General features: G+C 41.1%; 1 protein-coding gene across 12 annotated transcripts in view; it reads left to right on the forward strand.

Annotated features, from left to right (window-relative positions):
* NCOA7 (nuclear receptor coactivator 7) overlaps positions 1-24,162 on the forward strand; it is a 95,080-nt gene that overhangs the window by 50,651 nt on the left and 20,267 nt on the right. For all 12 annotated transcript variants that reach the window (XM_065056844.1, XM_065056842.1, XM_005507430.3 and 9 more), the window contains 5 exons: positions 16,764-16,843; positions 17,673-17,780; positions 19,085-19,186; positions 20,225-20,350; positions 22,668-22,852. In XM_065056844.1, the coding sequence (XP_064912916.1) occupies positions 16,764-16,843; positions 17,673-17,780; positions 19,085-19,186; positions 20,225-20,350; positions 22,668-22,852 (601 nt within the window). The remainder of the gene's footprint in view (positions 1-16,763; positions 16,844-17,672; positions 17,781-19,084; positions 19,187-20,224; positions 20,351-22,667; positions 22,853-24,162) is intronic.

The raw sequence follows: 24,162 nt of genomic DNA on the forward strand, positions 1-24,162 counted from the left end.
TGAGACTAGGAAACCAGGATTCCTCTCAGGAATTGCTAAGATGGATGAATATGGATGGTCATTTGTGTTTTGCCACTGAAGATACTGAAACAGGAAGAAAGGTGACCTTTGGAAAGCAGGCAGTGTAACAGTGGTGCAAATTAGGCTCGAGCACAATCCTCTGAATGTTGTCCGTGTATTATTCCAGCATAATATAGTGTGTCTTTCTACCAGATGTGCAGAACATTCCCAAATTACACTGATTTTGCTTGAAATCATAGGCAGTCAGTATACGTGAGGAATTGGTTTCCATTGAAGAATGCACGATAAAACAAAGTTTGGTTTACGTGACTTGGCCTACATCACCAAGTTACTTTTATCAGCCACATATAATCCATTTAACTAGCTTATCATTCTGCTCTCTAATCATAAAGCCATTCTTTCTCGTTCACTGTACGGTGTTCAGTTTCTGCAAAAAAGCTAGTGGGAGGTGAGACCAACAAACCTCCTCTTACTGTAGCTCTGATTTCTGTGTAAAACAAGCAGGAGTCCTAAACACTGTGACAAGAGTCCTGAGATGGAAAAAGGGTATGTGCCCATTTAATGAGACAGTATATTGTATGTTGAATGGAAGTTGCCATAATATCTCCCCAGAGTCCAGAGGCAGAAAACTGATGCCTTTTTGACTTGTCCTCCCTGCCATGACTTGGGCAGGGGGCGATGTGAGAGCAGCACTGCACATGTGTGGTTACTAATCCTCTGAATGTTCTGGGTAGCTGGCCAAGAACAAACGTTCATAAATGAGACAAAGAGGGCACAGCAATTTTCATCACCCGTAATGTGGTGAGATTTGCTCTGACTGGCACAGAATCAGCAGGGGCAGCTCCCATGATACCAGCAGTTGCTTGCAATGAGGTGAAATTATAATTATATAGAATTTCGTTTTAATTAAAAAGGCGAGACACTTACTGAACCCACTTTGCATAATGGTTTCTAATATTAAGGTCATTCGCTAAATAGGCTTAATCTGAAGTGGACTTCACAGTATATATTGAGTTGAAAATTGAAACTTCCTTCTGTTAATGAGTCCTGGGTTTGTCTTTTCTACTACCTGGTATGGTTATTCAACTGTAGGATACAGCTAAGGACTTAATTAAGGTGCTAGTCATAAAAAGGTAGGGTGCATTTAAAAAGACAAGGAAATCCATATGAATTCTTGCTGATAATTAGTTAACGAATCAGTCATAATCTCGGGGGCTTGGTTTGGTCAGCCTACTCATAGTAGAATCATTTCAATTGGAAGAGACCCTCAGGATCATCAAGCCCAACCATAATCTTAACTGTAGCACTAAAGCATGTCCCTAAGAATCTCGTATGAACGCCTTTTAAACACCTCCAAGGATGGTGACTCCACCACGTCCCTGGGCAGCCTGTTCCAATGCCGGAGAGCCCTTTCCTAATATCAAAACAAGTACTTTGTATTCTAAGTACTCCACATGATTTACAACCTGGATGACTCAGTGTTGTGTGAAGTTGCTTAATACAACAGTAAGTGAAACAGGATCTGAATTTTTGCAAGTTCTGAGACCCTGCTTTGGTCTTCTTGTTTCAGGTAGGCTTCAGACAGCAAAAATGAGAGTAGATGCAAAGAGGGATGAAAAGAGAAATAATTTGTTTCTTCCAAAATCAAGATCTCAAATAAAATTAAAACAGTGTAGGAGAAAGTTTATTTGTGTAGAATAACAAGAGGTTTGAAATAACTTTCGTATGAGAGTAAACCGCATGTAGTTGGCAGTGGCTGGTTGGGAAGCTTCAGGCAGTTGGTATATTGGCATTGGTTGCTGAAACCATGTGGAAAGAATGGTGGACAAATGGCTGAAAGGCAGATGGTTTCAGATCTCTTGTTTTGGAGTAACAACAAATGATCTTGAATCCCAGTGGATCAGTGTTAAGGCCACCAGTTTACATTCAAGCTGAACTGCTAATTGGTGTTTACTAGAAACTGTCGCATACAGAAGGGATGTCTTGTCTGCAGGCAGGAGAATTTGATCTGAACAGTAAGTACCAGAAATAATGCTGTTCGTGCTTAACTTCTAAAAATTCGGATGGAAACATCATAATGCTGCTTGAGCTCCTCGTGTGTAGAATCCTCTTCTAGTTCTCATCTTGATGGATAAGCTCCTCTTTATTATAAAACTAAGTAATAGACACAAATAAGTGAAACTTGGTGTTTTGTATGAAATCCTTGGGTGTTGCCTATCAACACATGACAAGTTGCCTCAAAACCTATAGCTAAGACAGAAGTTTTAAAGTCTGCTGTTAGATGGAAGTGAAGTTGTATGGATATGTAAAACCAAATGGTAAACTTGGCCACTGACCGTAAACTTATATTTCAAGTGACAGGTGAGGGAGTTAAAATGGGGACGTGAAGGACAGAACATCAAAACTGTGTCCAGTAATATAAAAGTTACAAGATTTCTTAATTGTGTTAAGAGCAAAAGAGAAGATAACAATAATTTTTAGCTCATTATGGGATGCTAATGGTTGAATTTTTGGTAGTTTTCTGGTGTGTATCTGGGCAGCAGGGAGGAGGAAAGGCCATAGAAGGAGAATTGATGCATTTGTATCCTCTGGTGTGATTCTCTCCACCCAAACAGTTAGAAATGAAGGTAAACATTAGCTTAATAGATCTAATATCTTTAATTGGCAGAGCTGCTTTTCATGTAGGAGTCCTCAGAGTTTATTGATGAACCTTCTTGATCACTGCCATGGCTTTTCTTCAGTAAGCCTTTAAAAAGGATTGATACAAGATTTTTATATTTTTTCTTTTAATTTTCAAATAGCCAATCAAGGCCAATTGCATTTGTAAGTATTACGTTGCTGATGTTACGTACCAGTATTTTGTGAGGCCCTTGAGCTTATATTCTAGAACATTATAAGTTTCAAATTTAGATGATATCTTGCTCCAGTAGCATGACTGAACAAACATGTTTAGCTCTGAAGGGATCAGTTGCTTGCTATGATTTAACACTTTTATAGGTGGGTGAAAAACGTACCTGTCACATTTATACAGAGTTCTAAAAATTGTAAGCAGCGCAAGTTACCAGTGCGGAGTTATGCGAATTGTTTGGTAATTTGAGCACAGGCAAATTATATATTTTAAAGGTAGGTTGTAGGACAAAGATTTCCAGGACGATGGGCATGTTAGCTCAGACAAATTACTTGGGGTACTTGATGTGCGTACCTACCAGAGTATAAGCTTGCTGAACATCAACAGTACAGGTATTTGGAAGCTTTATGCAAGGGAGTAATGGGAATTACTTGCATGACTGCTGCCGAACCACTATGTGCAAGCCTGGTGTCCGTGATTATAGGTCGAAGTGCCAGAGGGGCCATAGGAATGGCCATGCTTTTTCAGACCAAAACATGTTTACTGCAGCTTTTGTTCTCCAACAAAGGCCACACCAGAATGTCTGAAGAAGATGAAGAACACAGTGAATTCTGTAAAATTATCTGCACTAATGTTCTCCCATCCTCTGATGATTTTCAGCTGTTGGGCATCTCCTAAGCTGCTTGTAGTTTGTGTATTTAGGGATTGTTCTTCCATATTGTTCTTCTCACCTTGTCTCTCCCCGGGCCTCTGCAGGTTTCTGTCATCTATATCTTTTGGTAAAGAGTGCACAGGTTTGTTACCATTTGCATGGAGAGCAGTCTTGTTCCTGCTGGCTTTGTTTGATGGCCACTGGTTCTTGTAGAAGAATCTGAACAATCAATCCGTACTCACTACATCTGGGCCTCCTGTGATTTTTTTAATTTTTTTATTTTTTGGTATTCTTCTCTCTATAAAATCTGCCCTCTTCAACCCTTTCATTTCCAGGCTGCAGCATGTAAGCTGTTTCATGGCTTTTCTTGTCCTTGTTATCCTTCTCTGAACCTCCAGGATGCTGGGACAGGAGGTGTTTTTGCTCATAACTCAGATTCTCTGACTTTATTTACTGTGAGCTCTTTGTAGCACAGCTTGGGGAGGAAGAAAATGTTTGGGGACAAGAGGGAGTTGCGAGAGACTCCTTCAGTTATATCTATTCCTGAGGAGGAAAAAAACCCAGACCCTTATCCTAAATTACTTGTGGAAGTAGTTGAAATACCGTAATAGAGAATTTTGGCAGGCTGAGTAGGCTAGGAGGTGGAGAGAAACACATGGAGATTAGAAATCAGGGATACCTTTGTAACAGTGGCAGTAATTATTGAAGGGAGAAAATGTAAAAGTGTTACAGTGGAATTCCTGTTACTGGAGAAAAAAAAATAACAGGTTTTGATATTTTCTAAAAGTTTAGTTCTATTATAGCAGTTACTCAAAGTATTACTTACAATAGTGACATCTTGTGATCCGTTCCACAAAGCCTGGACCAGAGAATGACAGGACTGGTGTTTGAACAGCTAAAACCGATCTCACTGCTGAAAGAACCAGGTGTGTTTCCAAGGGCTGTCTGTTTCTCCAGGGCTTGAGTTTTCAGGAATAGTGAGAACTTACATTCTTAATGACATTTAAATGCAGATGTACTTAGCATCTCTGAAAAGCAGCCCCTGAGGAAGGGAGGAAAGCTGTGGAGCAGTCCGTCACATAGTGCACGGGAGGCTTTGGCAAGCGTGTGTGGGCAGAAAGGGAAGGAGAAGTGTGTCGAGAGAATTAATGAAGAGAGTTGTCATACTTTTGCCTGGAGTAATGAAGGGAAATACATCTGCAGGGTTAGTGAGTCCTTCACTTCCAGGATCCACTGACTCATCACGTTTGGAGGTGTCTGAACCTCCCCAGGTGGTGCGAGCTGCCTGTCAGGTCTTGCTGAGCGCGGGTGCCCTGTGAAGTTACCGAGCGCCTGCAGGGAACATGCAGCTCCTTGGAGGAGATTTTGGTGGTAGCTCATCCTGGGGGGAAGGGTTGGACTCTCCTTCTGATTATCCTTTCCAGCATTTCCTGGGAGGGCTGCTGACCAGGCGGAATGGATTTTTTTGCCTCTTCACCCACCAGGTTTCCAGGACCTGTGCCCAGGTGCCTGTGGAGCAGTTGTCTCTGGTGCCCGGGTGTGTCAGTGCTGTAGTGTCTCTCCCCTGCCCAGTGACACCCTGTAGCTCTCTGGGGATCTCTGCCCACGGGGAACAGGCAGATTATTCTCTTTGTAGTTTCAGACATGAGGTTAACATTTGCAAGATTTTTCTTCTCTTTAAGGCAGGAATATTCATAAACCAAGTACATAAGGAGTATGAGAGAGTGCATTTGAGATCATATTGCAAATGTTTTAGCCTCCATGCAGAGGTGTGGGGGAGTCATTCTCAGGGATTCTGCCTAATTTAAGCCTGGTATTCTCAAGGCAGGCTTCTAATTTATCTTCTTCAACAACATCTCATGTTGTGCTTGAAATACACCATCAGAAGTTTACCTCCAAGGTCTAAAAAGCAGACTTCTTTCCATATGCATTTAAATAATAATAAAAAATTAAGCAAGATCTTTTTTATTTTGTAATAATCTTGCTCTTGGCTTTCCGTACTGACATCTTCTTGTGTCTCATCAGTCTGTTGTGGTGTCTGTGATGCGACTCCTCAGGTTGTGGTTGGGATCAGCAGTGAGTATAAACTGAGTTGCTTTTTTCTGTGGCTCCTGAGGATCTGTGTGATGAAGTGCTGGCAGTCAGGAACGCATCAGGTGCTGGTGTCATCTTTGTACATGAAAATAGGACATGTATCCCACGTCTTTAGAGTCTTTGTGGTTTTCCATCTGTATTTTTGACCTGTGACCTACCAACCAATAGACAAGACAGGACAGCATGTGTTTTGGAGAGATGTTGTCTTGGTTGACCTGCATGGCATAGCCTTCACAGGCAAGCTGCTGTGTGTTCAAGAAGCAAAATGAATGAAAGAAAACAGTATGTATAGTGTTAAGTTTTCTGAAATATGTATGTCTTCTTTTGTGATGCCTGAGTACAGGTTCCCTAAACCCTGCTCTGTTGACAGACTGATTTTGTTCATTCTGTATTATCTTGGAGTTCCTGATGTAGGGGATAGTCAGAAGTTATGTGGTGGTAGTGTTGTGACAGATGCATTTAGGTATGGACATGTAACCTGAACAGGGTTCATAAGCAATGCTGTCTGTCAGACCACAGCAAGACCAGGGGGCATCGTCTCTTCCACCCATCTCCAAAATACTCCTGAGCCTACCTACACCTGAAGTGAGTAAAAATTCATGGAACCTTTTTTGTCTGCATCCCTTAATCTCTTTAATCACTGAGCCTTTTTTCCTCCATCTTTGTGCAAGAAACCTGGAACTAGCTCTGGTTGTCACCATATTCCTCCTGAGGTGTACTTTCATAACCATTTTAAGCCAACTTAAGGTGTCCACGCTGCTCCTATAAGAGGATGTGCTGCCCCTGCTCCTCCTGAACCCAGCTGGGTGTTCCCAGTCCCAGCCTTCAGCTGTCACCAGCCCAGAGAGTCAGGAGCTGCTTTGTCTTGACTGGTGGCTGGTCACCTTTGCCAGTGCAGGGCTGGTGGCAGGAACATGTGGAGGAAGAAGGCTAGTGAAATCATTCCTTTTGGCAACAGCTTCATTGTAGGTTGATTTAAGCTGCTTGTGGAGCTGTGCCCAAATCCAATACTACTCCAGAGGGACTGATGATCGGTCTGTTTTCAGGAGGAGCTGCAGAGAGTCATCTGTATTAAGCCTTTGTCACTGTCAAGGTATATTTCTCAAAGAGATTAGGTGTGTGAAAGGTTGTTTTTTAAGCATTGCTTATTTTGAAATTTGTATCTGGTGTTTTTTTCTTAAAAGGAGCAAAACCCAAAAAGTCCCAAACAACAAACAATGTGCAGTTTAAATTATATGTTGGGGATTTTTAGTGTTCCCTAATGGAAATCTTTGCTTTTTCTCATTCCTACTAGTTTGTTTCTTAACTTGACCTGAATGAACTCCATCCAGCAGAAGCTTGAGAAAGGCAGTGTGAAATCTTTCCTTCCTGTACCTGGATTTTCTCCAGTAACTGAAAACAGGATGTAGAATTTGCACAAGAATTGGGTTCCTGCCCATATAGATACCAAGTGTCTGAACAGTTCGTCTGGGCAAGTGATAGAAAATAAGAATGTCCTCTCTCTGACCTAAGGATACCTGTGGCATTCTTCTTGCAGTTCTCACTAACATTACATATTTCTGTAGTGAATTCAAAGATTGACATACTTCAGCTATGCTGTGCAGTTTGATACGATTTTTGAGTTGATAGCACAAACACCTGCATGGAGTGTACATCTGCAGGTGACCAGCTTAGGCAGAAAAGCTCTTTCACATGCAATGAATACTGGGGGAAAATGTTGTCCAAGGGAGCACTTACCAGATACTTTATTACTGTCTTTATCAAACTGAAACTGTAGAGTTTTTTTCCCCTTGATTTAAAATAAAAGCAGTGAAAGTAATTATATTATTTTCGTGTAATTCACCTTGCTGTTTTTTGGACTGTAGATTTCTATTTTGAGTCCATGGGCACTGTTGCAATGTATTATAGTAAGATAGGTAGGACCTCACTGGCTGATAAATCTGGCAAAGCACAACACTCATTTTGTCCCGCAGCTCTGCCTGGCTTTTCATCAGTGCACCCAAGAGGGCCTTTCTTCCTATGCAAACACACAAGAGCAGGATATTTTAGAGGTAGACTGTCAAACACAGGGGTCTTTTAGTAGAATGAATGGTAGAATGCTGAATCTGTGAATTGTCTTCTTCAAATTGGTATTTCTGTGGAAGGTTGACTTGTTGACTTAACATTGTGTATTTGTATAATGCTAATCGTGCTAGTGGGGAACTAGATCATGCTTTTGCCAAACAGTCCAGAGGACATAATAATGCATTTTTGGGGTTCTTGTTGTGTGCATATCCAGTGTACCCAGCAAGCTGGTAGGAGCACATGCTGAAGCTTCTATTGTTTCATCTTTGCTTTGGCTGTTAATCACTCTTCCTAGGTTGAAGATAGCACATGTACCTCCACACTGTGTAATTACTTCCCTAATAGCTGTAGACCTCATGGGTGGCAGCTTTTTAATCTGCCCTTAGGTGGCAGACATCCATTGCTTGCAGACCATCTTTTCTGTGGCTGATAAATGTGGCTCATAAACTCTTGCTCTGAAGGAGAATGAAGCACTTAGCTGAAGATGAGATATTTGGCTGATGACTGCAGTTAATCTGAGGTGGTGTTGATGTGAAGCAGGACTTTGGTCTGTCTTGTGGATAGCGCAGGTGAACAGCGTGCTCCCAAGTCCATCTTACATAGGCTGTTGGAGATTGGTGAAGTAGCAGTGGAGAGAGACATAGACGTAAATGAAAATTAGGTCAAGAAGAGTCCGCAGTTGTAATGACACCACAAAGGAGTCACTCAGAGTGTGTGGGAACAAGCTTCTGTCATGGAAGTTATGATTGCTTCCTGTTGTTACAGGCTTGTCAGTATTTCACTGTGGCTACCCAGGGCCAGAATAAATATACAGCTCCAAATACTTCCACAGTAAGTATAGTTAGATCCTGTATGAAAAATGCAGGAGACCACTTGCAAATATTTTCCCATCTGATATTTTCTATTGATGTATATTTGAATGACATACTTAGAGCTTTGTGTAACAAGATCTTCTGTTTCATCATTCCTTTGTCTATATGCAGGAATGTGCAGAAGGACACCAGGCTGTGGGATGGAAAGCTAAAATTATGACACGTTTTTGTATCCAGACAGCATCAGTAGCAACTAAACCTTCAGAAAAGGAACTGTGATAGCGTATGTCAGACATAGGACCAAAAATGAAGAGAGAAAACAAGTAATGATCCTTTTCTAAAGGAAAGAATAGTTAGGACCTGGATCTACCACCCAGCTGCCTCAGCTGTGGTGGGGCTGTTTTTTTCAGACACCTCTGCCCTTCCTCATTCTCATCCACTCTTTCTCCCCCTGCCCCATCCCTCCCTTCCCTCTCATCCTCAGAGCTGACACTGAGCCTGGGAAACGCCATCTTGCCCTGGGATGGTTAGGCAGATTTGGATTGGATGAGAGTCAATAAATTAATGTAGGATGAACAGAAGTTAAAGATAGGAAACTATTTGCTGTTTTAAAGCATAATCCAAACAATAAAGCTCCGCAGAAATGAGGAAGAGAAAACTTGGTTTTGTATAATAATATGGATAGATCCAAATTGTATACTGTTGCCTTTTGAAATAGTGTTGCTTAGGCTAAAACCTCACATATGAATGTGGTTTGTGGTGAAGAGGAGCTGTTTGTATCTTGGATCTTGTTCTCTGCTATAGTAACAGTCTTATAATTCCTCAGAGATAGTAGTTGTTGTATAACGCCTTGTAGAGACTAAACAGATCAAGCTCCATTTTGAAACTAATGAGGGCTTCTTTCCCTCTTATATCTGTTACTTGTTCTTACTGATTTCTTGTCAACCATCCAATTTGTTGCTGAAACTTACCTGATTTTATGCCATCTGAGTCTTTGTGGTTGTCCCTCAATCTTTAAGTATAATAAACAAGTTTCATTTATGTAAAATGGTTTTCTTTTTAAAATTTCTTCCTGGAAGTGGCCCAGGATAGATTTAGACTGTGTCCATATGTCTGGTGGCTATAGTTTTCTTAGGCAATAGCTTCAAAGTATAGCCGAGTGCTATGAAGAGCTTGATGTTCCACAATGTGAATTTACTCCTCCCTGCTGCTGCTGAACAGGGAGGTCTTGTGCTTCCTTCCCCTACGCTGAACTACGTTTTTTCCCCTGTCTCTGAACTGGCACTGGCATTCATCTGATCAGAAGGTGTAAGATGGATCAATTCACTAGATCAACAAAGAAAAAAAGAAGAGATAATTGATTGTTTTAATTGGTTGTGTCTCTGTGGCATCAGATGAACGCTAGGGCCTAAGGTAGAAAAAGATGTGAGAAAAGCTCCCCTCCTCTTAGGAGCCATTAGTTTGGTTTATGAAACCACACACCTCTGTCTGCCCTGAAGAAGAATTGGGCATCACTGTCACTGCTAAGTAATGCGAGGTTGAAGGAATCCAGAGCTCAGAAGTTGTACACTTCTCTGTGGTCTAACTTAATAAATCTTTTGAAACTCCAGTCCTGGATGTCTTTGTGTAATTGTACTGGATTGCACAAACACTTTTCTCCTGGTTTAAGTAAGCTACGTTTTAAAAGTAAGCTGCCAAACTGATCTTCCAGGCCACTGCACCTTCACTGAACTCAATTCAGTAGCTGTGTGGGTTTTGTTCTGTTGTACCTCCTAAAGCAAAATCAAGTGAATCTTGATGTGCTGTTCTTTCATTTTATTTCAAGTATTTGCATATGGGGGAGTTTGGTTCATCCTGTAAATGCCTTCCTCTGTGTAAGCAGTATTGACTTTTGTTTTGAAGCTCAAAGTGTTGTATGGTGACTTTTACAGTTATTTAACATGCTCAAAATACAATCTAATTTCAGATCTGTTCATATATTTTTTTTTTTTCTTTTTCTCCAAGATATTCTCCTTTACTGTAAGGAAAACTACCTGGTTTTGTTTTTTTTTAATTCCTGTGCCACTTTTATTTCTGTTTTTCATTTGTATAGCTGCACTGAACAAATATAAATTTGCTAATGATATATCTCCTACAAACTTAAACGTACTAATCTGATTTATAATATGCAGACTACCTCTGCAATGAATTTCTGTGACCAGCTGGCAATGTACAGTCTTGGACAAGTCAGAGGTCTGTAGATATGTAGCTTGTGTTAAATTTCAGGCATCTGAGCAGTCCCTTTTGGTTTTGACACTACTCTTTACCCACGTCTGGTGTTTGACACTTTCTGGTATTATAGCAGTGTGAACTGTCAGTTCTAATAAAGTAAGTAGTAAAACTTCAGAATGCCTTAGTATAAAATCTTCAAGAGGGATGCAGTTACTTCAGAGCCCTAATTAGCTCTTGGAAAACTTCACCTAGGCACTTACGCAAACCTTACCCAGAATGAAGCAGGGATTGGTATCTCAATGTCAGTGACATCTCCAAGAACAAAGCCGTGTATGGTGTAAGAATACAATTAACAGCTGTTAACTTTTTGCCCAGTCTCAATGTGTATTTCACCCTTGTGTAAACAGGTATTCACTTGTGTCTACAAGAACTTTGCTTACAGAAACTTTCCAGTTGCATCATGGAGACTTGGTTTCCAAGTCCAGAGAGGTGGCAGATGCCCCATCCCTGGTAACATTCAAGGTCAGGCGGGATGGGGCTCTGAGCAACCTGATCTAGTTGAAGATGTCCCTGATCACTGCAGGGGGGTTGGACTAGATGACCTTTGAAGGTTCCTTTCAACCCAGACTATTAATGATTCTATGAAAAACTGTATGAATCATTCCCCAAAATACGACTAGGAGAATTGAGATTGTTTTCTCTTCACTGTTTTCCTTTCACATCTTGAAACATAAACCACTCCTTTGGAGAGGTGTTCAGGATAATTACATTTTTGTACATAACATTCCCTAGGGACGAACAAAAATGTTTCTTGAAATCTAAACAGCTGTATAAAAACAGTCTCAGTATGTGTTTTGGTTCTGCCTCAGACCCAAAAGAGAATGGGATCTTTGTTTTGATCCACAGACAGCTGAAGAAGATGTTTGGTCTATCTCAGAGAGGCTTAGGACACAAAACATTTGTACCATGTAGGACATTTTCACCAGCACAAAAGAGAAGTGTGTGTAACCAGTTTATTTTAGGGTAAAAAAGACAGATATTATCATTGCATCTGGGAGCGATTCTCCTGTCCAGTTGACACATATCTTAACTTGTTCCTAATGTGTATTTGGCAGCAAAGCCTGGTCCTTTTCAGACCTGAAAAGCATGTTCGCAGTCTGAAAGGCTTCTGTCATTTTTCCAAGTATAGTCATTGCTGTATCAGAAACCTGTTACCTCTCACGATGGCCCTGTCTTGCCCCCATGTCCTGTCTTTGTCTTCTCTCTTTACTTCTTCCCCATGACAGCAGTGACATACTTGGCGATATGGAAAAATATTACTAGTATCTTACAGTTTTAAGAAAACCCTCATTATGTCATTGTGCAAATTAATGGGTTTTTCATATCTTAAAATCTGCATGTGGTTTTCCTTCCTCCATCTCAAAAAGGTTATAGTAGGAGAAGAGGAACAAATGAGAAGGGCAGCCTGTGTGATAAGAAAGTCTAAAATATGCTGGTATTAATCAAACTGAAAAAGTGAAATAACTAAGAGAGGATGTTGGAAATCTGTGACATCGTGAATGGTATGCAGAAAGTGAATATTTATTTGTTCATCCTTAAAAGAACATTAATTAGGAGGCTCAGTGAAATAAAGCATAAAGTACAAGAAAGGAAGCACTATTTCATGTAGCACTTCGCGGTACTGTGAGGTTCACTGGCAATAGGAGCAGTGTGGAGGTCTTGAAGGGACTGGGCAGTTCAGTGGATGCCACGCTTCTGCCCTGGGAACTCCATGATGTCTAGAAGCCAAGGGGGCTGGTCAGGGGAAAGATTTCTGTATTTACAAGCTACCTAAGTGTTTGGTAAGACGGAGATTAATGAGTAAAATGGACTTTTGGTCCAAGTATGCCATTGCCTCTATTCTCTGAGGCTACTGAGTTTATCTGGTGCGGGAAGTGGTCAGTTCTTTGGCCCCTTGTTAACTTCAGCATTCCTGCTGGCGTTACCAGACGTCAGCCTGACTGATGGCTCCAGAAGCTGTCGGGCAGGTTCAGCTGTCACTGCCAGTGCTGTGACACCTTGCACTGATTTTGGCTGGCAGCAGGTTAGTCCCTAACGTTGGTGATGATGGTATTGTCTTGCGGTGACATGTCGTACGTCAATGTGAGCAGCCTGGGATACTCTTGTGAGTTCTTGACCTATTCTATCTACTTATACAGCTATTTACAGAGTGGCAGAGGCGTAATTCTCCTATCTTGCGTCAAGGTCTTTTGGATGATAAACTGATTGACCTCTTTGTCACACTCCTTCAGTAGTTGCCTTCCAAGGTAACTCTTTTTTGTAATGTTTCCCATAGCATTGCAAAATGAAATTAGTCTTGCAAAATATTCTGCTAGGAAACCGAGTTATGTATAAACGCATCAATAAGAGCAGAAAAAAAATTCCATTCTAGACTTCTCAATTTTCAATAGGCCTGTATTTTCTTGTCTGTTCTCGATTGGCATTCTTCTTCTTGTTGCTCATTAATTTTACTATTTTTACATAATTCTTATTTGACTTGTTTCCTTAAATCACAGATAGGCTCGGTCCACCCACTCCACCCTTCTCCTTGCAATGCAGTGCGATGAAATTTGCATTAACACCTGGTCAGTTCTCATGGTTATATGATCCCATCTTCAGTGTACGTGCAGCACAGAAAAACCTGGGAGGCAGAACCGTGAGTCGCTTCCCCACTAAGCAACTGTCTGAGTTCAAAAAGTATCCAGTGGCCTTTATTTTCAAGCCTGTGGAGAGGTGCAACTCTTACATCTAGATGTGTCTGAAAGAAATGTGGCGACCGAGGACTCCATCATGCTTGCTGTGCTCTGGGTGCCTTTGGGACTACTACTAGAGCTAGCTGCTTTCAGATCGTGTCAGAAAACATTTGGCTTCCTGAAGGAGAAATGAGAAAGGATAAGGGAACTACAGAAATAGTATATTGTGGTGTTTTGCTTGCTTAGCCAAGCTTCCCACCCCTTCCACTGTAACTGCTCATGGAGAGCATAATTTGTGATCCTGGCCTCACTACATGTACAGTAAGTGGGGTTAGCAGTATCTGTCAGAGTTAATGGATTCATTGGAATTTTTTCCTCTGAAGGTCTGAAATCTTTTATGATTTTAAAGCTTTACATGCACAATTAAAAACATAGACTAGTTAAGACTTTCCACTATTCAAAGTGATACGCTATGGTTTGGAATTGCCAAAGCCTGCCCAGTATTTATGCTCAATGTAAGGACAGTGTCCAGAATATCTTTCTGGTAGGACTTAAAAAAAGAAAGGAAGAAAAACTTCACGCATTCCAAAAAAGAAGTGTCAGATTTGGTTTTGGAAGACTGGTAGGTTCACAGGCTGTGACTGCCCCTTTTAACCTGTAGCTGAACAGGTTATACAATGTGTATTCTTGCACATACATGTGAAAGAAAAGCAATCCACCTAATTCTTTGGCTTATTAACCTTTATTGACACTCGTTGTTAGTTAGGAAAGTTTCTTCAGGCAGGAATATGTCCATATTGGCAGTTGTATGTGAAAAATGGACTAGGGAAACATCTACTCTTTGTCACTTCTTTGTCTGTCATATTGGCATTGTGTTTCTGATGGTTTAATGCTGTGCTCTGCTAAGGTTGTTGTTACCTGTTTTGCCATGCTTCATCACAGACTGCTTTGGCTTTGCTGAAAGGAAGATGGCGTGACCGTGGTGGAAATAGAAATGGTCGGAAAAAGGCAGCAAGAGTACTCATTTTAAAAGTTTTACTGTGGGTCTTCAGTCTCAGAAATGGAATGTCTGAGATCACTGAGTGATGCTCTGTTCCAAAATCCTGTCAGGCTGGCGTTGTCCTGATCTTCCTCTTCCTCCCTCTGTCCTTCATGCCACATGTACTATCCACATGTTCTTAAATTGTGTGTGTTTAGACCCTGCGTGTTTTCTGTATCTATTAAGTTGAGTGAGAAATGCCTTTGCTCTCTGTTGCATCATTTACTGACAACAGTGCTTCCCATGGCTGCATCCCTGCCTTGTGCTTCTCCCCACCTTGGCTGGGCTGCAGCACCCTGCCAGAGGCAGCAGGACCTTTCTGGGGGGCTGGGGCCAGCAGGCTGGGCGATTGGGGGAGCCACATGTGGTCTTACCACATCGCAGCCCTGCTCGTGGAGCTGGGGCTGCGTGTTGCCCTCCTCCCCACCATGTATGTGGGTCTGGGTGCAGAGGGTGAGCCCTACGGGGCTGGGGCTGGCTGGGCAGCTGACATCCTCCCCAGTCCTCGGCTTCGCTCAACCTCTGCTGCTGTGGTGAGAATTGGAAATCGCTGCCTTGCCCATGCCACTGAGAGCTCACACCTGCCTTTTGGGTCCTGCATGGATTTCGGCAAATGCAATGAGTTTTGCGTACTGCAGCTGATGGAAAATGTGTTTCTGAACAAGCTTTATGCTTTCTGATGCTTGACTCCGTGCATGTTTTGCTGGACTCTTGGCATACTTTTACCTTCACAGTTTAAAGTAGTGTCACATAGGCACACTGAGGTTAGTTTAAGGCACAACAGGGTCCAAAACAACTTTTATTAAACTGGTGAGAAACAGGGTTTTAGCACTCCAAAAGTGACTTGAATACAGGTTCGGATGAGGAAAATTATGAAGGGGCAGCAATTAATACAACAGGAGGTCCACAGAGTGCATGCACGTGGCTTCACTCAAAACAATGCTAGAGCCGCCCCTGAGTCCGGGAAGAATACACACTTGCCTGAACACGGTGTGGTATTATTTTAAAGGGATACACTTACTCGTATTGAGTACAGGAAGTGTACACTCGTGATTCTGCGAGGGTAAATTTATAATATGCTCGCAATCCTGCGAGGAGAAATACACGTGCAAATGTGCACGGAATATTACACGTGCTTATGGGGAAGCACGGGAGGAAAATACACCCGCGATTATACGAGGAAATAATTTATACACGTGCTTGTATTGAGCACGGAAAGTATGCATGCAAACATGCACAGAAAGTATAAATACATGTGGAAATGTGCACAGAAAGTAGATACACTCGTAATCCTGCAAGGGTAGATTTTACTCACACACGTGGTGGCAAGGCAAGCGAAGTCTCCATCCCGGGGATGGGCTCTCGGCGGCAGCATCTGGCTCGTGCTCCAAGAGATCTGTGCAAGAGGGCAGAGTCTTGACGAGAATCCCATTTTTATAGCCTGATCAGATCTGACTGTAGGCATTCCAGAAGCTTCTCTGCACCCCCACACTGGCTGTGGGGTGCCCCTGAAGCTTCCAAACATCCTCCACAGTGGCCACGGGTGCCCAGCGGCTCTCTGTCGCCTCCCTTCTCCTTTCTCTTAATGGCCCTGGCCAGGAGGCTCTGGGTCCAAACAAAAGAAGCTGTTAGACTCAAGCAGCAGAGAGAGGGGGAGATGTGTCTACTCTTTCCGTGATGAAGGAGAGAGGGGGGTTTGCGTTCTGCCACAAGTAGTATTTAAACATGACATAATTGTGGTGAAGTGAGGATTTCTGATCATACCAGCGCAGCGTCAGTGTGTACATTCATCTGCTGGTTTCTACCTAAGCCAGGGATGAAGTGGGGATTTCTGGTCATACCAGTGCGGTATCAGTGCACACATTCATCTGCTGCTTTCTGCCTCAGCCGGTGGTGAAGTGGGGATTTCTGGTCGTACCAGTGCAGTATCAGTGTGCACATTCATCTGCTGGTTTCTGCCTCAGCCTTGATAGGAGCTCATCACACAATGTGCTTGTATCCAACAGATAAATTGTGTAGGAATCACGAAGAAAAACATGGGAGAAGTTCTGTATTGATACAGTACCACAGGTACATAACTATTGCAAAGTTTCTGAATGATTACTAAACCTGCTGTATTTGAAGTTTCTCTTGCCTTGCAATGCAGTTTAAGGCCTAATAGATAACTTTTGATGTGTCTTCTTGTTCCTGTTCACAGCTGCAATTTGCACATCCTGTAGATCTGTTTCAAAACATGTTGATAGGCAAACACCTTGAAAGTCAATTACTTGATTTTTTTTTTTCTCTTTAGATGACAATCAAAACAAAACCAATGAAAAGAAAGAGAAAAAAATGGTTTCTCAGAAACCCCATGGTACCATAGAATATACAGTAAGTATTGGTGTTTTGCTTTGTTCATGTCTGCTTTTTGAAAGTGGGCTTATTGAAGTCGAAAGGGAGCCAGTGGCACAAAACTGAAAGCGCTAAGTGAATACTGGCTGCCGTTTGTACCTGTCTCAGTAGGGATCACTGTGTAGAGAAAGCAAGGCTCACATCCTGAACCACTGTTCCACCCAGGTGCTTCTTCTCACAGATGCCAGTCCTATTTTTACAGCACTTTGATAGAGAAAGCAGTTTTGTTATCTGAAAAATACTTCCATTCCATGGTGTTGCTTAGGTCACCAGGTGGTTGGCCTGTGCTTGGTGCTGAGACAATGTGAGACCTCTTTCTTTAAGCTGGAGCAGGGCTCGGCGGTGCTGCCGCAGTGGCTCAGAGGACCAGCTCTGCCCAGAAAGTCTGGGTGAGCCAGCCATGTCCCCAAACACGGGGACCTGAGCTGCTCATCATGCGGAGCAGCTGTGGGAGACACGTGTCCCAGCTGGGAACAGCACAAATGGCTGATGTTTTGCAACTGTTGAGAGTGTAATAAGCTTTCCTTTCACCACTTCCCAGGCCAGTTCTAAATGAGGTGGTGCTGCTTTCAAGTTCCGTGAGAAAAGGAGAGCAGCATCTGTAACATCTCTCCATTTTATCTACTGTATAGTGTAAAAGAATGTTTTTGTATTTTTATTGATCCTAGCTCATCACGTAAGCTATTATACAGAGGGTGTGTTGATATCGTCACATTTATTCCCTGTGAACAGTCTGCTAGACAGTTTTAGTTCAGCTGGTGCGGTGAACGTGTTCACTATGGTTCTTAAGCTTCAACTCTTTCTTCAGGCTGGAAATCAGGACACCATAAACAGCATAGCATTAAAGTTTAACATCACCCCAAACAAGCTTGTGGAGCTCAATAAGCTTTTCACGCAGACAATTGTGCCAGGCCAGGTAAATATTTTATGTTTGGTGGGGTTTTTTTAGTACTTGAAATGTGATTATTTGCTATGTATTTGAAAGCTTTTTACTACTTTCACATATCTTTTAGGTACTTCGGTACAAAGATAATGGACAGTAATTTAAATCCCTCAAAGGGGAACTTACTAGATCGTTACCTGGAGTTTGGGAGGGAGCTTTGTAATTGCCATATCTGACTTGTGTTATCTGTTTTCTGTCACTAAAGCTTAAAGATGACTCTGAAGCAAAAGAGGGTAACGTAGCTGTTGCAAGAGTCTTGGGAAGCCTAGATAAATGCTGTATATAATATATTAAAGAATTTGAGAGATAGATACAGTAATTGAAATGACTCTTTGTCATTGTGTTGGGAATGAGTCAGTCTTCTGCAAGATGAGAAATAAATGGAGATAGACTGTTTTTGGGAGAGTCAAATAATGGAAATGCAAATGTGAAGGCAAACACTTGGTTCATGAAGAGCAGATCTCTACTTCTGCTTCACAGACATGAAGAGGCTGAAGTGTCCAGATTAGGAAAATGGTTTTACTTTTGTAAACACTTCTAGTTTAAAATTAAGCTGTTAACATTTTTTTACCTTTAGAAGTATTTTTCTTTGCTGCGACAGGTGGAGGTCCAGACCTATAGTGCAGTTTCAGTACTGTGCTACTAAAAATCTGGAATGTTCACTGTGAGGGAAATGTGAAAATTCAAGTAAAGCATTAGAATTTTATATACATGTATTAGTGTAAGGGTGTTTTTTATTTGTTTTTTATGTACACGATGCTAAAATACTGGTTCAAATAAGGAATATGTACTTAAATTTGGAGATGCAAATATGTTTTTGGAAACAGACAACCTATAATGAAGTGTTATAAACTTCTAGCACTGAAAATCCCCCATCTTCAGCAGTGGCCCTATCTTTGGACCCAAGTTTGCTGTTACAAGTTATTGACTATTAATAGTAATTTTACAGTTACTTGTTTTGTAGTTGCGATAGTTGCAAGAGAACTTGGGATTGTAAATTTGGGGGGAAAGGAAGGTATTCATTCTGTGGAAAAAGTTTTATTTTCTTGCTTCTGTCTCAAAACAAAATGTAGAGCTAGATCCTTGTAATTAATTCACCTGCATGTGCCCTGCCATCACCACCTGTGAAGAACTCTAGAATAAGTAGTTAAGGAGTGTGTTGCAATTCCAAGTGCTCAATATTGATGGAGTTGTCCTTCTAGTATAATGTAGTATTTATAGTGAATAACTTTTTAAAGCTTGTGTCTTACTGTTTTGACATATATGTTTGTATTTAGATTCTCTTTGTGCCAGAAACAAGCGCTGTGAGGTTGTCTTCATTCAGTCCTGGCGCTCACGTTTCTCCCTCATCATCAGATGCTGAATATGATAAACTCCCTGTAAGTCAAACATTGGCTCGTTGGTCTTAAACTCACAATGTAATTTCTGATTCTGAGGCTGATATTCAGGGCTGTGTGAATAACAGGTTTTTGAGCTTGCAATTCCAGCCTTTTGTGTAGTGTATTGAGTAACAATTTTAATTTGCTGTACTACAAAAATTACCATCTCTTTAAAATATTCTGAATTAAGGGAATTCTGTCTGAGCATAGAAACGCAATACAAGTTCAGTTGGGCCCAGAGTTTATCAAAGCAATTGAAAATGGTGTAGTGTGTAGTTTTTAAACAAGAGAAAGTTAAATGTGAAAAATTATTTAGTGTTTCACTCTGGAGGTTTCTGTGCTCTGCAGTCCAGAGCCTTGATCCTGCATTGAGATCCTTGAGCACGGAGCCTGTTAGTTTAGTTTGAGCAGTCAGTTTGCTTCTAGTTAAGCATATTATGGTGTAACCCTTCTGTAGACTTCTCTTGCTGGATTTAATCTTTGTGAAAGGCCTTGGCATAGCGGATCCTTCATTTTCCTTAGAAGGGTGATTGGCAATGATGATTTTAGAGAGTCATTTTAGGAAATTTAGCTGTCTACCTGCTGGTGCTAAAGCAAGTAGACATTTCAAATCCATAACTAATGGAAAGGAAAGTGGAGGGAAGCCTGGAGTAAATAAATGTATTTAACCTCAGTCTTACACCTCTGTGCCACCTGCATGGGAAGTCGTGCCAGTGCACTGTGTGCAGAGGTCTGCAGTGTAGATGAGGTGGCAGGACTGGCCCTCTCCTAATGCGAATACCTCAATGAAATTTGATGAGCTGACTTGTCGTTTTTTCATTTTTTGCCTGTTATTTGTGTGGAGGTTTTTTGTAATGTTACAAGGTTTTTCTTCTGTACAGGTAGTGTCCACACATACATACATACATACATACATGACCACCACATTTCTTCCTTAAGCAAAAGGAAAATGGTTGAACCTGGCCTTTTAGTTGTCCAAAATCAAAAAGTATATGTTTCTGGCCCTGTTGCTCTGCACTGAACGTTTTCTTTTTTAAGGATGCTGATTTGGCAAGAAAGGCCTTCAAACCAGTTGAGAGAGTTCTGTCCTCTACCTCAGAAGAGGATGAGCCTGTGGTTGTCAAGTTTTTAAAAATGAATTGTCGTTACTTCACAGATGGTAAGGTAGGTGGAACCTGACTTCTGGGTATTGTTTGAGATTCTTTAAAAGCAAATTCTGTTTTGGATGAGTGAGAGATGAATACTGGGGGAGTCAAACGTACTCCACGTTTGTAAAGAACATTAATGTTATGGTGGCTTTATCAGTCACTGCTGTGTTTACTGGTACCATGGTAATATGCTGGATCATTTTGTTCTTTCACTTGTTTAACCTGTTATGATAGTTGCTTTATGAGAGAATAGCTCTTCCACTCATCTTCATTCCCTTACCACATCTTACCAGAATTATCTGTTTAAGAGCGTATTGCTGGATACACAGGGACAACTGTACTTCAAAGTTACGACGTGTCAGGATTAGTTGTCCGGTTCCATCCATCAAATTGTGCAACAGCTTAATAAAATGAGCACATGCTTATCTATTTCATTTATGTCTTTAAGCTAAATTTTAACTGTTTTCAGAGCAGTGTTTCCAAATAGGTCCATGTTGCTTCTGTACTTGCTAATGAATGTCATGCAAACCCTAATAAAAAGATAAAAATTGCATGATGCAACCTTCTCTTTCTTGCAAGCATTCTTGTAACGTACATGTTCCCCCTGGGACGGCAACACTAAATTTTACAGCTGCTGTTTTAGAAGCAAAGGCACAAGGACTGGGCAGTATTTTAACCCTCTTGTCTTCTCAAGGTTTTAATACTCTGTCTTGAACTATCTGCTTTGATGTATCTCCTCTTGTTCGCTCAGGTTTCAGTTACATTTCTGCATGTTTGGGTTTTCAAGCTCTCTGGAATTTATAACACTGGAGATGCTAACCATTGTAGTTTAAACATGTTTTTCCCTTACTGCTGACTTTTGTAAGATGGATGTGTTTACACCTACAGTTCTTGGCTTCTTCTCACGTTAAGTGGATGTAGACTGCATTTAACTACTCTGAAATTTTTCAGTGTGCTATTTTATAGAAAGTAACAGGGGGCTACTTGATGTCTCACACATAAATTAGGGCAAAACTGTTGCTTTGTTATGTGCTGCTTGCTAGGTGCAGGGGATACAGGTTGCCAGTTTTATGGCTACAGATCCAAAAATGTAATTTGCAGTCAGAACAATTAAAAGTTCTTCTTTGCCAGTGCAGCTAAAATCCCTTGTTGCCTGCCTTCCTGCAGTGGCTGGGTAGGAAGCAGAGCCTAGTGATGGATTGTTCTCCTGGCTAACTAGACTTACATTACCTGTGGGAGAAGCCTCTGCACTCAATTCTTTGATCCAGACACAAACCAGACACGTGTACATGAGTCATGCAGAAGAAGCAAATGGGAAATTTATACAGACTTTGCTTTACAGAGGAGCAGGCACACACGTACTTGCTTTGCCAGTACCAAGCCATCAGCTTGGCATCTCCCTGATGTAAAAAAAAAAAACAACAACAACAAACAAACCAAGCTTGTGGTCTTTTACCTGCCTATTTGTTAGCCTTCATTGCCTTCCCTTGCAGATGACCTTGGATAATTAATAGTGTCTGCAGTGTAGGTCATTCCTGTTGATCTGTGGCTCCTGTTTGCCAAATATCATGATCTATGCACAGCTTCTGAGCTGGTCTGGTGAATTTTGTAGCTTATCTGGAAGAGATGGTGCAGGAGAAAGGCATTGGAACTCTCCCTTGACACTCTTGAAAAATGGTCAGTTGTCATGGGTTGGATGCTGAATGGCTCTTATTGAATCCATGGCTAGAGCACGTTTTGAAGAATTAAATGTCTTCTAAAGCTGTGCAAAATATGCTTGGATCAGTGGAAGAAGCTGTTTCTATATCAGGGAGAGGCTAATTCATATTAGGTCCCTATATATAGAAGCTTTTTGCATGTACCTCTGGGAGAGCAGATCAAGAAGACCTATAACATAGATTAGCATAGTAACCTTGATATTTCCCATGAGTAAGACTGCCTTCATGTGTGCTGGTTGCATATAAATTCATGTATCAAATGAAGGCGGCTGCATCTAGAACAAAATAGTACTTTTTTATAATCCACTAATCTATTTTGTCTGAGATTGATTAACAATCTGCAGTTTTAGCTTGTAGCAGACAGCACTGAAAGTTGAATAGTTCAGATGTTCTTCCTTATTAGCTAGGAACTTGGCTAATTTTATTCTTTGCGCTCCTCACAATGCCTGACTTGATGCCATTGGAAACCGAAAATATTTTGTTAGCAAACATTGCATGATGGGGTATAAAGAGGCAGGAGAAAGGTTTTTCTTTGTAGGATAGTAGCCTAAAATCCAATACCAAACAATAAGTGAATCACATGTGATGTGCTAACTTTTCCTTCTCCTATTTTAGGGCGTAGTTGGAGGAGTCATGATAGTAACTCCAAACAACATCATGTTTGACCCACATAAGTCTGATCCTCTGGTAATTGAGAATGGCTGTGAAGAATATGGGCTCATCTGCCCCATGGAGGAGGTTGTCTCAATAGCTCTCTACAATGACATCTCTCACATGAAGATTAAAGACGCATTGCCATCGTAAGGAGTGTTCTTCCCTGAACTTATGTTTGCACATTTTCAGTAAGGATTATGGAAAAGGTGGGAGGGGAATGGAGGGAAAGAGTTTTAATGCAGCAGAATAAAACAAGTCACGGGAGGAAGGTGCCAGCAAAGGAGTGATTCACTTGTGTTGTTCTTCCGCTTTCTTTTTGGAACACTTCAGTGGCAGTAAAGAGAAATGGGTCATGAATATGAAAACCAAAGTGCAAAGGAGACCAGTAAAAAACAGTAGCTAAAAGCACTGGTCGCATACTGTGGTTTGGCTTTTGCACGGACTCGTCTCTGGGGTTATTTTGGTGAAAGTAAAGACATGTAGATTTGGGCCATTTGCTGCATTACTGGGACCGATCTGAAAACATTATTTAAAATTTTTCTTGAAGATAACAGCACCTTAACTGCCAACTTCACTACTTGCAGAAATAGCAGTCTGTGGAATACTTCCACTTCAGAACCAGAAATGCATGGATAGTTAGCATTTATAATACATAATAGACTTTCTGGGGTGGGCTAACTTCACTTATGCATGGTCTGGGCATTGCTTATGTATTTATTCTAAGCAAGGTTTTGTCCTTATAGGCAACACCTGTTTGATCAGAGAAATTCATCTACTTCTATTTTCTCATTTCAAGAAAAATTCCTGACATATTTTGTTATGCTCATTACTAGAGTGTCTAGTAACTTCTAAGTGATGAGAATCTTGTATTCTTATTCACCTCAAACCTTTTAGCAGTAACGAAGAGCTCAAGTTGTATGCTGTTAAGGTTTTGAGAATTTTCCATTTTGAAATGTTTTGCAATCGTGCTGCTTGAAAAAAGAAATCTTGGGGGAAGTTTGCATTCAAACAGTGCAGTTGAGTAATGGGAAGAAAAATAAAATTTAAAAAAATCCAACCCTCCTGCCTGTTACTGTTTTGCAGTAAACATGTTCCAACAGGTACGGCTTATCTCCAGTTTGCTTTGTTCTCAAAAATACATTTGTACTGACTGGGGAAGCATGGATGGTCGTAGAGGTTGACTCATTGTCAGGTGTGGGAAATAACAATATTAATATGGAATGAATGAAATTCCAGCAGCTAAGTACATGTCCTGTGGTTTGTGGTTACTGGGCTTCTGATGGCTTGCACATTGTTGTTATGTGTGTACCATTTCTTCACCCATGTGGCATATACTGCCAAGTGATTTACTCATTTTATTTCTATATTATCCTTTCTGCATTCTTCTTAATTTTCTTTAATGTCACTTATTTCCGCTGGTGTATGTTTATTTTGGATAAAGTAATTTTTTTGTTGA

Source organism: Columba livia, chromosome 3, assembly GCF_036013475.1.
Source record: "Columba livia isolate bColLiv1 breed racing homer chromosome 3, bColLiv1.pat.W.v2, whole genome shotgun sequence".
NCBI lineage: Eukaryota > Metazoa > Chordata > Aves > Columbiformes > Columbidae > Columba > Columba livia.